The sequence below is a fragment of the Dipodomys ordii genome, unplaced genomic scaffold, assembly GCF_000151885.1.
Source record: "Dipodomys ordii isolate 6190 unplaced genomic scaffold, Dord_2.0 Scaffold34, whole genome shotgun sequence".
NCBI lineage: Eukaryota > Metazoa > Chordata > Mammalia > Rodentia > Heteromyidae > Dipodomys > Dipodomys ordii.
In genome coordinates this window covers 15,091,851-15,108,188 of record NW_012267250.1, presented here as the reverse complement: position 1 = coordinate 15,108,188, position 16,338 = coordinate 15,091,851, and the positions used below count along the sequence as shown (strand labels likewise).

The window sequence follows — 16,338 nt, the reverse complement described above, 5'->3', positions numbered from 1 at the left end:
CAAAAAGAAAAAAGCCAGAAGTGGTGCTGTGGCTCAAGTGGTAGAGAGCTAGCCTTGAGCTGAAGAGCTGAGGGACAGCGCCCAGGCCCAGAGTTCAGGTTCAGGCCCCACGACCGGACCCCCCCCCAAAAAAAAAGAATAGGAGCAGGGCCATTTTTTTCTCCTGTGTGTTTAGTAGCATATTACTTATTTTTATTTGTTTCTTTGTTTGCTTTTAAAAATAGAGTTTAGGGCTGGGAATGTGGCTTATTGGTAGAGTGCTTGCCTAGCATGCATGAAGTCCTGGGTTTGATTCTTCAGTACCACATAAACAGAAAAAGCTGGAAGTGTCATTGTGGCTCAAGTGGTAGAGCGCTAGCCTTGAGCAAAAAGAAGCTCAGGGACAGTGCCCAAGCCCTTAGTTCCAGCCCCAGGATTGGCAAAAACAAGCAAACAAAAAACAAAAAAACAACAAAAAGGGTTTCGCCATTCAGGCCATGTCCTGGAATTCAGTATGTAGCCAAGGATAGCCTTGGACTCATAATCTGCCATTAGACTCCCACATGCCAGGATTACAGGCATGTACTACCATACTCAGCTGGCATTTTACATTTCCTATTTCCTTTTCTGACATTTGTCTCACTAAAGCTGCTGGCCCTTTTGCAGGGAAAGCAAGTCCCCTTTGGGCACATATCCTAGCCAATGTAGCCTTTATTTTAATGCAAATCAAGGCATAGGAGGTAGTCTAGGATAGGGCTGCATGGTGGGAACCACAGGGTCCTGGAACAATCTCTCAGGTGGACTTCAGAGACACTGGATGCCCAGGTCCCTGACTTTTCTTCCAGATACCATCTTGTGGTGATCGCCCTCATCTACTTCCTACCCCTCGTGGTGATGTTCGTGGCCTACAGCGTCATTGGCCTCACCCTCTGGAGACGGGCCATTCCCAGACATCAGGCACATGGCGCCAACCTGCGCCACCTGACGGCCAAGAAGAAGGTGAGCACCAGATGAGACAGGCCAGCTGGGGCCAGAACAGGCTTGGCCTTAGGAAACTGTTCTTGCTGGCTCAAGACTTATCCACTAGGGGGCACCAAGGAGCTCAGAGTCCTGAGGCTGTCCATTCTGGGACTGTAGCTCAATTCCTTACCCACCCCATCTTCTCCCTGTCCCTACCCCTACCCCTATCCCTGGCAGGAGGGTTGACCTCTGGTCTTTGGGCAAATACAAGGTTAAAGGAATTCCCTGGAACGTTAGTAGAGTACTAACACCCCACCAAATTTCAGACACTTCAAGAATCTTAGTATACTAGAATCTTAAGATGTTAACCCTTTGAATCATTGGAATGTTGGATTTCAGAATTTACATACTGAAGGCTCCTTGCTAGAATTCAGAGAATCCTCGAGGGCTAGAGCTAAAACCTTAGAGATGTAGAGACTCAATTATAGTCCATCATCTTCCCATTTCTCGGCCATATGGCAATGTCTCCTCTTCCCCCAACATCAAAGCTCCCCCTGGGCTTCCAATTAAGCCTTCTATGCTCTAGATTTTCCTCCTTTTTCCAAGCAAACCTCACCTTGATCTTGGTTGTACCCTCTTCCTGCTAGGCAACCAGAGAACACAATGGGTTAATTGAGGCATGTAGCCAGGTCAAAGAAATGTGTTTTTATTGTTGTTGTTTTTTTTAACCAGTGGTAGGTGTGTGTGTGTGTGTGTGTGTGTGTGTGTGTGTGTGTGTGTGTGAGTGGAGTTTGAACTCAAGGCTTTTCGCCTGCTAGGCAGGCGATCTATCACTTGAGTCACACTTCAGCCCTTCTTGCTTTAGTTATTTTACAAATAGGGAAGGCCTTGTATTTTTTTGTAGTTTTAGACCGTGATCCTCCTGCTTTCACCTCCCTGGGATTACAAATGTGTACTACCATGCCCAGCCAACGGACATTTTACAGGGCAAGTCTGGGGGGCAGTTGGACACTATCTATCCAAATAGAGTTGTCTCCATTTGCTGTCCCATCCCTTGTGGGGAGCTGCATAATGCAGATGTGTGTCGGCACAGAGGCCACTGATTGGGGAAGTTTGGGGGTGATCGTGATATGAAGGATCCCCGTACTGCTCTGGGAATGCCTAGGGCCCTGGGGCAGAAGACTGACCTAAGCCTCTTTTGGACCAGTTTGTAAAGGCCATGGTGCTGGTGGTGGTGACCTTTGCTGTGTGCTGGCTGCCCTACCACCTCTACTTCATCCTGGGCAGCTTCCAGGAAGACATCTACTACCACAAGTTCATCCAGCAGGTCTACCTTGCACTCTTCTGGCTGGCCATGAGCTCTACCATGTACAACCCCATCATCTACTGCTGCCTCAACCGCAGGTGAGCCTCACCCTTGGGGCCTCCTCCAGAGGAGGAGGAGGAGGCTCCCCATCACAGCTGCAGCCTCCACTCCAAGTCTAGGGATGTCTCTTACCCCCCAGGTGAATACTGTCCTCTAGGTCAGCTACAGCATAACCCTTCCTCTGGCCTAATCCTAGCTTGGGTCACACGTTCTCCCCAAAGCCTCCTCCTAGGCAAACCAGAGTTCCAATTCTTTTTTTCTCTTCCCTTCCCTTCCCCCCCACCCCTTCTTTCTTTCTTTTCCTTCCTTCCTTCCTTGCTTCCTTCCTTTCTCTCTTTCTCTTTCTTTCTTTCTTCTTTCAGAACTAGGCTCTGTTCCTGAGTTTTGTGCTCAAGGCTAGCACTCTACCACATAAGCTACAGCTCTCCTGGCTTTTGAAGTTTATTGGAAAATCTCACAGACTTCCCTGCCCAGGCTGGTTTTGAAATGTGATCCTTACATCTCAGGTTCCTGAGTAGCTAGAATTACAGGCGTGAGCCGCCAGCACCGGGCTCCAATTGTTGGTGTCAGGAAGATCTGCAGGGAGAGGCAGGCCAGGGTCAGAAAGGACAAAAGAGCCAAGTGAAGGAGCAAGGGCCGACTTGGCTGCTGTGTGTTTTGTAGTAGTGAGACCTTGCATGACCAAGTACTCTGCCACTGAGCAATATTCCTAGTCTTCCATTTCACTATAAAAACCCAGACTGGCTTCAAACCCAAACCTGCTCCTCCTAACCAGTTTATCTAGTGCTGGGATTATGAGTATTACCATTCTTTTAACATTTATTTGTTTTTGCCTGTATGGGGGGGGGCTTGAATTCAGGGTTCTGTCCTTTAGCTTTTATGCTCAAGACTTGCTCCATCACTTGAGCCTTTTTGGCTTTTTGCTGGCTAAGAGATGAGTCTCACGGACTCTCCTGCCTAGACTGGTTTAGAACCTTTTTCCTCCTGAGTAGCTGGGAGTATAAGCCTGAGTCACTGGAACCTGGCTTTTCCAAAGAAAAAACTTTGCTTCGTCGAGTCCTGGGGATTAAACCCAGGACTCCCACACACTAAGCAATCACCCTACCACTTGAGCTACACCTCCAAGCCTCCGTTCTTATATTTCCAAAGTGTCCACCTGCACCGATGAGCAGAACCCTACTTGGCCTGTGAAGCACTGGAATGAAGGCTTGGGGGACCCAGATGGGAGGCAGCAGCTCCCAGCAAGATTAGTGTATTTCTTCTTCTCCTCCAGGGGTTCAAGGCAGCTGGGAAGTGATCTTGAGAGAGATGGCCAGGAATAAAGGGAGCAAAACCTCCCTGCTGGCTCAGCTATCATCAGGTGTTCCTACCTTGATGCTTTTGGAGAAGTAGAGTCCATGAGTGGGCACTTGCTTTGGGACTCTTGTAAACCAGGCAGGAACCCCAACCCCATCCCCACCAGCTCTGTCATCCAGCAGAGCAGGCTTTTCAGGCTGGTGATAAGTTAGAGGCAGACACGAAGTCTTACCCTCCTGCCTGTGCAGGTGCTGGGGCTGGAACTCAGGGCCTCTCTCTCTCTCCCTGGACTTTTTCACTTAAGCCTGTTGGTCTTCTACCACTGGAGCCACTGCCTCATTCCTGCTTTTTTTTTTTGCTGGTTAATTGGTGACGTCTCTTGGATTTGCCTGCCCGAGCTAGCTTTGCATCTTGATCCTCAAATCTCAGCCTTCTGAGTAGCTAGGATGACAGGCGCGAGCGATCATCCTAGGGCTGACAGTTGTCAGCAGCGGAGGCAAGGACTGCCAGGGAGCGATGGAGCAGGACTGGGAGTGTGGGTGTGGCATGTTGGGGGGGGGCGTTGCACGGAGGCCTCTAAGTTCACAGGCATTCAGTAGGCTTGCCATTGGGTCTCACGGAGCTTTAAGGTGATGGAGGGTCCCAAGCAAAGTGTCTCTTCTGGAACACAGAACCCTGCAGCCCAGGAAGCAAGGGCAGCTCGGTCCCTCTCCCCTTGCACAGGGTCCCTTTTTATCTCTACCCCTCTGTGTAGCCCCTAGCCATATTCTCTCTTCCAGCCCTTTCTTCTCACTCACCACATCTACTTCCTCTTGACTCCAGTGTATATGTGAATATTCGGTGCTGCCCTGAGAAAAGTTTCTTTTTTAAGCTTGTGTCCACGCTTGGTGGCTGCCATCTGTGAAATCTTCAGAGCAGTCCCTTGGGAGAGCACCCCCTATTCCAACATTGCCAGAGCCCCAATTGTCCTTTTCATCAACAGATTACTCTTTAAAAAGGTCACCAAGTCACATGGGAAAAAACCCATTCTTGTCATTACACTTGTTTGTAATCATGGTCGATGGTCAGCCTCTCAAATCCAAGATGAAACTGCAGAATACTTTTTCCTTACAGTCCTGGGACTTGAACCCAGGGCCTGGACACTGTCCCTGAGCTTCTTTTGATCAAGGATAGCACTCTTACTACTCTAGCCACACACAGTACCACTTCTGGGTTTTTCTGTTTATGTAGTACTAAGGAATCAAACCCAGGGCTTCATGCATGCTAGGCAACCAAGCACTCTACCACTAAGCCACATTCCCAGCCCTGCAGAATCCTTTCTGTTTCCTAAAACTAAATTCCCTCAAGAATGTACCTCAAAAGAGACCCTGAGCAATTGTAGGCTCTTGTGGGATGGGGGGATGGCAGTGACTTTCCTCTGGAAGTCTCCTAGGTCTGGAAGCGGCTACATGGCAGACAGCTCCCTAACATCTTTGCTCAGGTGACCCTGCATCCCCCCCTCCAGGTTTCGCTCTGGATTCCGGCTTGCTTTCTGGTGCTGCCCCTGGGTCACACCAACCCAAGAAGATAAGATGGAGCTGACCCACACGCCATCCCTCTCTATAAGAGTCAACAGATGTCACACGAAAGACACTTTGTTCATGACTGGGGACATAACCCCTTCCGAGGCGACCAATGGTCAAGCCGGGGGTCCTTGAGAGGTGGGACCTCCTGGAACCCAAGCCTTGTGCCTGCCTGCAGGACCAGACCACTAACTGAGAAGAGCAAATGTAGATGTTTGGACCACACCCCACCCTTCAATGTGCCAATAGAAAATCAAGAAGAGTTCAGAGCCCACCCACTCATCAAAGAGCATTTCAGAGACCCAATTAGAGCCCAAGAGACTGTGTAAGCCAACACCTAATTCAGGAGCTGCAAACTCAAATGCTTCCTGAGCTGTACAACATGATGAATAGATGTACAGAGACCTGTCAATGCTCCAATAAAGGGTTCCTATTCGTACCAGAGTGGGCATAGCCAGTCCTGGGACAAGTTAGTGGAAGGTAAAGGTATCCTCCTGCAGGGGACAGTCACCCAAGGGGACATGAATGCTTCCATGTAGTAAGGTGGCTCACTGTTGCCTGCTCTTCCAAGAAAAGCTGGGAATCCAAATCTGCATGTGAAAGCCTCAGACTTGATCAACGGGATTCACAAAAATATCTCTAACACCTTGGATAAGACCAACACAGCATATCTACTAAAGACACAAGGACCCTTCTTTTGTGGCAAAGTCCAGTGGTTATGAGTTGACTTGGGGCTTTCCAGATCTAGAGACTGGATATAGCCCTGACTGGGCGGTAGAGTTCAGGGTTAGAGGGAACCTCAGCTGAGTTGCCTTGGGCAACTTATTCTGACCCTCAGCCTCTTCCACTGCTCAGTACAAAACTACCCCCAGGGATGCTGAGGATTGATAAGAATGACAGCCACACACCAGCAGGCTAAGTCCTCCATAAATGGCAGCCCTGGTTATATTTACTGTGCCAGCCATTTTGCATGAACAGCACCTGTGAGTCAGCAACACAGCTACACAACCCTCACTTCTGCAGCAAGCAGTCAGTCAGAACACCAACTGTCCCCACTCAGAGCGCTCTCGGCTTGGCCTATCCATGCCAAGGCCTCATCTCCCCCCCTGCTGCTGACTCACCACCCACCACCTTGTGCCCTCTACAAGAAGCAAGGAACAGCACACATACACACCCAAAGTCTAGTGTTATTCTTGCTTTGCACAGTGATCACTGGGCCAAAGAAGCTGGCCCTGTCGGTGTGACAGCAACAGGGGTGTCATCCCACCAGGGTGGGCATGCAGACCCAGGAAGCTACTCATCACAGGGACATCACAGGTGCCTGGACGTCCTGTGGTGGAATCTTCCAGAGGAAAATCCAAAATAGCAGTCTTGGAGGCTAGGGTAAGGTAAAGAGTCAGACAAAGCTTATTTCCTGTGGACTGCTTGTTAGGACTGAGGAAGAGAGAATGGCTCTTCTACTTCCCTGGCCTGCCACCAGATGTCAAAGGTCACTGGCTGTCATAGCAAGGTCTGTGGGTAGTAGAGCCACACCATCCGGCCTCCCACTGAATGCAATGAAGCCACCTGTTCACTTTTCCCTTGTCCTAGCACAGGAGGAAGACAGAGGATTCATTTTTTTCCCTTCTTCCAGGCCCTAGGGTAAGGGTTCAGGATATTGGGACTAGAGGAGAAATGAGCAGGGCTGGAGCTGGGAGACCAGTTGAGAGGAGAGTCTATGTCTCTGTATTCTGTAGGGCCAGTATTGAACTCCTCATGCCAAACCAAAGCTGGGGGTTACAGACCGTAATTTTATTTAAATCTTCCCCCACACCCAGGAGGCCACAAAAAATCCCAACATCTGGTTTTTGCCACATGCCAAGATCTCCCCCGGCTTCTCCCCAGCAGCAAGCATCACTCGGGTGGTTTGAATCGGTACAAAGTTTACTAGTCATACAACATGGCTCACAAAAGCGATGGGAAATTCCAGTGATGGCATCATGTGTGGGCTGGTTCCTTTCTTACTCTGATGGAGACAACACATTTTCCCTCGTGACTTCCCACCTCCCCCAACCCCCCCCCCAGGAGACACACAGAATGCAAGACTATCACAATGTGGCTAGGACCAGGTCCACGGACACGCAACTTAGTGGCACTGACTCCTCCTGATGGCATGCCAGGCTGCACAGGGGGGCTAGGACGGACCAGCAGTAACGCCACATCCATACTTGCCCTTCAGGCCACGCCTTCCCTCTCCCCCCGCCCTCTCCCCACCCTGGGAGAGGGGGTCCGGCAGTGTCTGCTGGTGATAATACATTTGACTCGGAGGAGGTGACCCCAAGGACGGGCTCTGGAGGCCCTCAGGCCTGTGGGATGGTGTGAGTCTTCATCTGAACCAGCCATGGCTCGGCTGGCGGGGTGCCCGAGGGAGGGATGCCGCTACACCTCACACGTGGGGGGTGCACGGCTGGGTGGAGATCAAATCATGCAGAGTGGCAGGGCAGTGAGAGGGGTCCGGGCAAGAGATTATCAACAGCATACACTCTATGTGGGACCCTACGTGAGGCGCCATTGGTTGGGTTCTGTTCTCCTCCCACGTTGGCAAGGCAGGCTCTGGTGCCAGGGTCGCCCAGCACGGCTCGCTGGATGGAACAAGGGGGGGGTCATCGCTTGTATAGAGAAGAGCTGGAAGGGCAGCAGGCTGGGGTTCCTGGCTCTTAGCTGCTGGTTTCTCGGAGCCGCACGCCCACGGCCGTGATGAGGGCAGCCCCCTTGCCACTTCCGTCTTCGGATAGGAGGAAGGACACGTTACACTGCGGTGACAGTTCCTTCACGGTTTGATGCATGATTCTGGAGAAGCTGCAAGACAAGATAGAGGAGAAGGTAGGGAGAAGAGGGCAGGAGAGGAGTAGGCACTCCCCCCTGACAACACTCAACTCCCAACAATGAGGCAGAGGAAGATCCAAGAGCAGCTCAAGTCCACAGGATTTACAACCATGCTCTTATCACCATCTCCAGCAGGGGGCACACGTGAGAACTCCAAACAAAGCTATCTGTATAGCTTGGGAGAGCCAGGGGCTGAGTAACACTCAAAACACCCTTCCTCAGAGCCTGGGGCTCCTAGGGGATCTGATAAGCAAGAGGATGCTGGGGTCTAGGATTCCTCCCCCCCCCCGCCCCCCAGCCCAAGGCAGGCCCAAGCACTGGGTGGATTTGGGACACATGGGAACAAATAGTACCACCTTACCTTCAGCCCTGAGACTCCACCCCTGCCCCCCAGCCTAACACTGCCCACAGCCCCTTCAGCAAGAGAAAGTAGCCCTCTCTCCAAGGGACAATCTCTGGGACAATCACACTCTGCTGAAAAGGAAAAGTCAGGGCCAGAATTAGGGTCTCAGAGGTTATCCCCGCCTTTGATGGACACCTACTAGGAATCTACATTTCATATACAATTTCTAGCCAGGCCAGTTTGTGCAATCCCAGGAGGAAGACAAAGACCTGGCAGAGGTGAAGTTACTGAGAACAGCTTCTATGTGATTCCAGGACTGAGGGTAAGAGTATATGACTCCAGCCGGGAACCAGTGGCTCACATCTGTAATCCCAGCTACTCAGGAAGCTGAGATCTGAGGATCTCAGGTTAAAAACAGCCCTGGCAGGAAAGTCCATGAGACTCTTCTCTCCAATTAACCACCAAAAAAGCCAAAAGTACAGCTGTGGTTCAAGTGGCAGAGCAAAAAAGCTAAAGAACAGCACCCAGGTTCTGAGTTCAAACCCCAGCATGCATGAGCACGCGCGCGCATACACACACACACACACACACACACCACAAAGTTTATGACTCCAAAGCCTAGCTCTACCCCTCCCTTCCTGTGCCACCTCTAGTGATGATGGCAGCAATGAAGATGAGAGATGGAGATAAGGATGGCGCAAGAAAGATCCTTTATCCCAAGCATGGCATGAGGTAAGTAGGGAATGTCTGCACAGAGTTAGGTGAGGTTGCTTGTAAGGACTATGACATTATGGCCCAGTCTATCTGGGATGGAACCATTGGTCATTATTAGTAGTAATCACTGATAAATGTACCCCAAGTTTATAAATGGTCACTTGATCATAGGAGCCAAATGTGAGAGGTGAGCAGATGGGGGGTCACATGTCCCCCCCTCCTCCCGCAACTGGGGTATCAGATAGTTGGCCAAAAGGAGGCCAGGCACTCCCTGCCCTCCCCTGCCTTAGAGCCAAAGGACCAAACTGGTTCTTCTGGATTTCCAGAAGCTCCAAATCTGCAGATGAATACAAGGAGCCCTCCTCCCCTCTTCTTAGATTCCTCTCCAATGCAGCAAGCCCCAGCCTTCCAGCGTGACTGCAGCTGGCCTGCTGGATGGGTCAGCTCACATCCATTCTCCTCATTTTTCGCTCCCACCTGACAGGGGTCAGGAAACGCAGGATGAGTCACCTCATACTGTGAGCTAGACAAGAGTCGCAGTCAAACTCCAGAGCTGCCCACTATCCATGGATACACAGCTTCAGGCTGCTGGCCACCCCCATGTGGCTTTGCCCTGGTGGAAGCCACGCCCCAATGCCTGTGATCCGATCCAGCCCAGCAGGCTCTGCCCATCCAAGAAGCTGTACTCACTGGGGATGCAACTTGTAGAGTGTCCCATCCACCCCCACGGTCACGTTCAGATGGTCTAGCCCTCGGTTCTCTCGGATCTTGTCCACCACGGCAGCCATGCCTGCGCCGCACAGCTGGGCAGCCCGCTTGGACACCACGCCGCACACCGTCTTAACCAGGATGCTGTCATCGCATGTGCTGTTCAGACCCAGCTGCTGAAGGATGGCACGGACTTGGAGCAGCGCTAACCGGTCACTGTGATGGACAACCAGCAACAATCAGGGCTGCAGGCATGGCTCAGCATTATTGTATCAGCTTAGCAAGTGCAAGGCTCTGAGTTCAAACTCCAGTACCATTTGAAACAAATGTAAAGGGAAAAGCCATGAGGAAATGCTTATACAGGCTACAACTTGGATGAACCATGAAAACATTTCACTAAGTACAATATGCCAGACATAAAAGGGCAAACAATGTACATTTCTACTTATACGAGGCACCTAGAGAACTAGAGCACAGTCTGGTAGCAGAATTCCCTCCCCACTCACCTCTCAATCTGAGAGAGAAACTTGGTCTCAAAGATGCCCCGGGTCTTGAGTGGCTCAGAGATCTGTCCTCGGAAGAGGAATCCTTTCTTGGTGAAGTCAATCAAGATGTTGCGGACAATTTCACCCAGGTACATACCACTGATCATCTTCTCATACCTGGTGCAGGAGAAGAGGGCTGGGTGACTATGCCAAATGATCAAGAGGACTAATAGCTCTCTACTAGCCCCTGTTCTCAGTCACTCCAGGTCTCTTACTACCCCCTCCAGGGCAGAGCCTCAGACCTGCCCCGTGGTGCCCCATGAGGCAGAGAGTACTATAAGGACCCCCATCCAACACAAAGCCTATAGCTGGTTTCCTTCTCCCATGGACTTCCTGCTTTTGCCTGGCTGAATCCCTATGGGCCAAGTGCCCTGTCCCCAATAAGGCCCTACCATAGTGCTCCCCACGCGGGCTCTGCCTGCCTTTTTCAGGCACCCTCACACCACATTCTTCTCCTTCTCCTTGGCAGCACACAGGCTCGCTGTCTCCTGTCACCACCGCCGCAGTGACTGACAGCCCCGAGGACAGGGAGTGTGTCTCTCAACTCCCAAATCCCAGGACACAGTCCAGCACAGTGAGTATACGAGGGTTAATGGAATGAAGAGACGACAAAGGAAAGTTCCTGTGTTTCTTTAAAAGTTGCGGAACCACCCGGGGCCGATAAAGCACAATGCAAGCTGGGTAAGACCACATAGACCAAAAAAAATATTGAAAGGTCACACACTCCTAAGGTCAAATCAGAGCCCACCTTCCTGCTCCATGGGGCCTGACTTGGGCCAGCTTGTCCTGGCTATCACTGCATGATTTTTAGGGAGTTAGAATAGCTATTCCTTTCATTTCTGAGTGGACACTGACATTTCAGTCCAGTCCCCTGGCCAACTGCAAAGCTGCAAACAGCCACTAGGGGGTGCAGGAGCTTGCAATGGGATGGACGAATTGGAACAGGGCCTAGGTATAATACCCTACCCTTCCTATATTATTCCTATGAGTAGGAAAGGAAGAGCGACTGGAAGGCCAAATTCTCCCAGGCCAGAAGAAGGCCACTGAGGCAGTGGTATGGCCACTGACACCTGCCCTCTAGGCATATTCTACGACTCTCTTGTCCCCTATCAGTGCCCCATGTGCCCCATCTCCCTGGGTTTTTTTTTTTTTTTTTTGCCAGAAGCCAAGAGGAGTAAACCAGAGGGATCAGTTCCCAAGCCTTTGCCCAAACCTCAGTCCTACTAGAAACTTCTACTGTAAGAAGTGCAGCTCAACACTCTCCCCATCCTGTCCCTTAGGGGCTTCCTCTGCCGGACAGTTACCTTTGCTTCCCAGTGTTTAGAGAATATTCGTCCACTGTTCTGTCATACTCGGTTCTGATATCGTCCAGACACCCATTGTCCCCAAAGGCACCCCACTCCATGTTGATACACATTAGGCCTTGGTCCCCTTCCAACATTTCCACGTTCCTCATTTCCTCCATGTAGCAGGCATTACAGCCAGTCCCTGCAACACACAATGAGATGAATGATGAGGCCGCTCCGCCTGGGAGCTGAGCCGCAGGGCCTGAAGCCTGGGGTCGGTGACTACATAGATAAGGAAACATGCAGAAGAACAAGACAGCTGTGCTTTCCCAAGGTTCTCTCGGGCCTGGGCACTATCCAAGGTGCTGAGTTCAAGAAAGATGCTTGAGCCACAGTTCCATTTCAGCTTTTCGGTGGTTAAGTGGAGATAAGAGTCTTACAGTCTTTCCTGCCTGGGCTGGCTTTGAACCACAATCATTAGACCTCAGCCTCCTGAGTAGCTCGAGCAATGCCTAGCCTGACTATATTAACCTAACCTGGGCTATATTAATGTTGAGAAGATGGTCTTATGACAGAGGGAAAGTCACTGGACTCTGGCACCAGCTCCCAGGTAAGGTACAGCCGCAGGCCAAGGGGGCCACCCATTCTACACCCAGGCCCTGGAGCATCTAATCTAGGTGGGATAGTGTGGACCTTTAACATCAAGAGGACAATTCAAGGTCATGCCCTCTGGCCAAATAAGATCCAAAGTACTTGGTCCTTTGGTCATTTCCATCAAGCAAGGGCTCAGAGCAGAGGTCACTAGACTGCAAGATTACCTACGCACATGCATTCACTAGCTGTAGAAATAGAGAGACCAATAAAATCCACCAATGAGTCTTCTTCATGCCCTACCTTCTAGGGGTAAAGCAAAGGGTTCTCTCCTCTCCTATTTCTCCCTACTTTATCCTGTTCAACTAAAATAAATCTTGGCTCAACTTCCACCTTGCGAGGTTCTCCTTCTGTGAGACCTCTCAAAACACTTTCCAGCCAGGTGCTAGTGGCTCACATCTGGCTCAGGAGGCTGAGATCTGACGACTGACGTTCAAAGCCAGCCTGGGCAGGAAATGTCCATCAGATTCATCTCCAATTAACCACCAGAAAACCAGAAGTGGAACTGTGGCTCAAGTGGTAGAGTGCTTGCCTTGAGCTGAAGAGCTGAGGGACAGTGCCAAAGCCCAGAGTCCAAGCCTCACCACCACCACCACCAACAAAAAACCCCAAAACACTTTCCATCAAGTCCCTGTAATCTATACAGAAAAGGGAAGTGGTTCATTTGTCCTTCCCCTCTCTAATAACCACTTCCAGCATGACCCCCTACTCCTCCAACATGTCCTGGGGACCCCACATAGCTCCAGTGGGCTGCCCTGCTGCACCTAGCCTTCCTTTCCCAATTAGAGACCCTTCCAGGACACCTACCTACAATAAGTCCTATCTCACAGGTGGGCTCCTCGTAGGCACAGGTCATCATGGTACCCACTGTGTCGTTGACCATAGCCACGATATCCAGGTCAAATTCCTTTGAAAAGAAAAGGGCGTGGCTTTAGGGAAGCAGCAAGTAGGCCTGGCTTGAGTCCTGTTATTTCAGCAATACTGGGGTTTTCTCTGGCTATGAAGATGTCAGGAAACAAGGCAAATTTTACAGTACTTCTGAATGCTGACATGATTATGGCATGATTACTACATGATTACTCTTTATGTCACTCTATCATGCCAGCAGAAGTCATGTATGATGCCTGCGTTCTAGAAAACCATGTTCATTAGCATGCCATGGTCCAGCTGATAGTACCAGGCTATGTATAGGTGCACTTTTCTCTTTCTCCATTCATATGAGAGTCATGATTTTACCTTTCTTTAAAAATTTCATACTAGAGCCAGGAGTGCTGGTATACAACACACCCATAATCCCAGCCCTCGAGAGGCAGAGAAAAAAAGATGGTGAGTTTGAGGCCAGCCAAGGCTACAGGGCAGAAAGATATTGTCTCAAAAATCAGTATTTTCTTTTCAATACTTCAACATGGAAAAGTGATGACTCCAGTTTAATGGCTGGCAATTGAGCAAGAAAATGGAGAACTTCTATTAGCCAAGTCACATAACACGATCTTGAGATCTCAACCACCTGAGCATCAAGGATTATTGGCATGAGCCACCAGGTTCTGGCTTCTTCCAAATCCTTACAAGCTAGTACACTTTTTATAACCCCCAAAAGCAGTAAATAGCTTTACAAATATTACTAATAGCTGTAACAGTTACCTCTCTCCTTTTTATTGCGTCCTTTAGTAAGGTGGCTACATCATGACCAACGCAGTCCGTTGCCTTAAAGCCTTTTGTCCAGGTGACTAGGACTCCCTGAAACATGAGAAACACCAGCACAACCCGGTGATTAAACGTTCTGGGCACCAGACAACTTGTCAATTAAACATCCCTCCCTGGTAAAGTTATAGAGACCTTACATTCTGACAATGCATAAACACCAGGGTAACGCACCAGACAGCCTCCAGCCTGTCTGATTTATAATCCCCATTTCATGAATGGAGAAACTGAGGCATAAAGTTCATGGTATGAGGGTGTTGTTTAGTGGTAGAGAACTTGCCTAATATGCACTAGGCTTTTGGTTTTGAGAATTCCTCAGCATTGATTATTGAGCATTTAAAAAGACACTGGTCCCAAGTGCTGGTGGCACATGGCTGTAATCCTAGCTACTTAGGAGGCTGAGAACTGGAAGATCACGGCTCAAAGCAAACACAGGCAACAAAGTCTATGAGACTCCATCTCTGATTAACCAATGTTGAATTGGAGGCATGGCTCAAGTAGTAGAGAACTAACCAAACAAACCAAGCTATAGGCAAAGTCTTAAATTCAATCCCTGATACCAACAATAAGTGACTTAAGGAATTTTTTTTTTTTTTACAAGAAAATGGTAATGGTGGATCATTTTTAGCCTGATTCTTTGCCTGGTGCCATCCATGGTACAAAGAAGTAATTCCCCAGAAGTGTTTTCTGACCACATTAAGAAAAGAAATGCAAATTTTGTTAACATTGCATTACCCCCAAGGACATTTTAGGTGTGGCTGGACTAAAGTCACACACTTGCTGGATAAAAAGTATCATAGGTATGCATTATAATAAAGATAAGGAGCTTTAAAACAAAAAAACAAAAACAAGCCAGGCACTGGTGGCTCAGCCCTATAATCCTAGCTGAGATCTGAGGATCACAGTTAAAACCAGCTTGGGCAGGAAAGATGGGACTCTTATCTCCAATAAACCATGAGAAAACCTCAAGTGGCACTGTGGCTCAAGTGGTAGAGTGCTAGCCTTGAGCTGAAGAGTTGAGGGACAGTGCCCTGGCCCGGAGTTCAAGCCCCACAACAGACAAAATGAAACAAAACAAAACATATGAAGTTGAGTATGGTGATTCCCACCTGTAAACCCAGTATTTGGGAAATGGAGGCAGGAGGGTCAAGTTCAAGACCAGTCTGAGCTACATAGCCAGATTTTGTCTCCATAACAAAACACACACACAGACACACAAGTCCTTTGAAAACTGAAAAAACAAGTGTACACAGATCTTATTGCTAAGATCAAAAAGGAGGAAAGGCACTAACTACATCAGCACGAAACTGTATTACCTCGCCTTATGTGGCCCTGCACAATACTAGACATGGCCTTAATCCTGGCCATGCTTCCACTTGAACCACACAGCTCTGCAACAGACGGGCTGGTTTTGACTCAATGACTGCTCTCTGCTCCCTCTGTCTACAATATTGCCCACTCCACCTCATTCTCACCCCTACTTTACCTCCACCTCAACCCCCCCCCCCATAGACCTTCCTGACAGGCACTGAGCACAGATGAAAGTGTGAGACTCCCTGAGGGCAGCCCCATAACCCTCTGTTCAGTGCCCAAGGCTTGATATTCCATTTACTGAGCAAGTATCACAGTGATTTTCTGCTGACAGAACACTGCACTAAGCAATGGACTACACAGGTCCTTGCTTGGGGAGCACATACTAGCCAAAAAGAAAGCAGTTACCAAAAGTGCTCAGAGCTATAGTATTACAGGCGGCAGCAGAGGGCAAGGTTCTTTGTGATGGAGGTTCCAAAGGAGCAAATGCTCTCGTCAGAATAGAGTCTTAGGATGTGCTGGAGGGGGTGAAGAAAGGCCTGGGTTGACCCACTGTGACCTGTGAGTCCGTCTTGGGTACCCAAGTATGACTGGAGAAGACCTCACAGGACAGCCCACCTGGGCCACTGCCACGCAGCGCTGTCCGAGGTACTGACAAACCTCAGAAAAGACTTACCGCATCCAGACTTGTCTGCTTGCAGGGAAAGGAGAAGGTGAAGCCCAGAGGCAACCGGGGCCCTTTAATTCCCATATAGTCCAGGAAGTCAGAGATGCAGGAGACAATGTGGTCAAAAAGCTTTAGGAGATAAGAACAGATCACATAGGCTTTCACACTTACAGCACATATGCATTACACATACACACATATGTGCACATTTTTAATGTCTGCAGCATAAGACTCTCAGGACTTTCCCAACCCCTATCACCATTGGGAAGGCATGGCCGAAGGAACCCAACGTTGTGGCCCACAAGGTCTCAGGTATAAGGCTGTAGATATCACATGACTACCAACGGCCACTGGCCTTGTGTATGACACACACATTCTGGGAGT

General features: G+C 49.6%; 2 protein-coding genes across 2 annotated transcripts in view; one reads left to right on the top strand and one right to left on the bottom strand.

The window, feature by feature from the left end:
- The window catches only part of Tacr2 (tachykinin receptor 2), an 11,341-nt gene extending 6,043 nt beyond the window's left edge, over positions 1-5,298 (top strand). The window contains exons 3-5 of the mRNA XM_013017122.1: positions 825-978; positions 2,147-2,343; positions 5,106-5,298. Of these exons, the coding sequence (XP_012872576.1) occupies positions 825-978; positions 2,147-2,343; positions 5,106-5,298 (544 nt within the window). The remainder of the gene's footprint in view (positions 1-824; positions 979-2,146; positions 2,344-5,105) is intronic.
- Positions 5,299-7,065: 1,767 nt separating this feature from the next.
- The window catches only part of Hk1 (hexokinase 1), a 58,692-nt gene continuing 49,419 nt past the window's right edge, over positions 7,066-16,338 (bottom strand). Inside the window, exons 12-18 of the mRNA XM_013017169.1 lie at positions 15,964-16,083; positions 13,917-14,012; positions 13,083-13,182; positions 11,643-11,826; positions 10,300-10,455; positions 9,776-10,009; positions 7,066-8,001 (exon numbers count right to left, since the gene is read on the bottom strand). Coding sequence (XP_012872623.1) covers positions 7,860-8,001; positions 9,776-10,009; positions 10,300-10,455; positions 11,643-11,826; positions 13,083-13,182; positions 13,917-14,012; positions 15,964-16,083 — 1,032 coding nt within the window. The 3' untranslated portion in view covers positions 7,066-7,859. The remainder of the gene's footprint in view (positions 8,002-9,775; positions 10,010-10,299; positions 10,456-11,642; positions 11,827-13,082; positions 13,183-13,916; positions 14,013-15,963; positions 16,084-16,338) is intronic.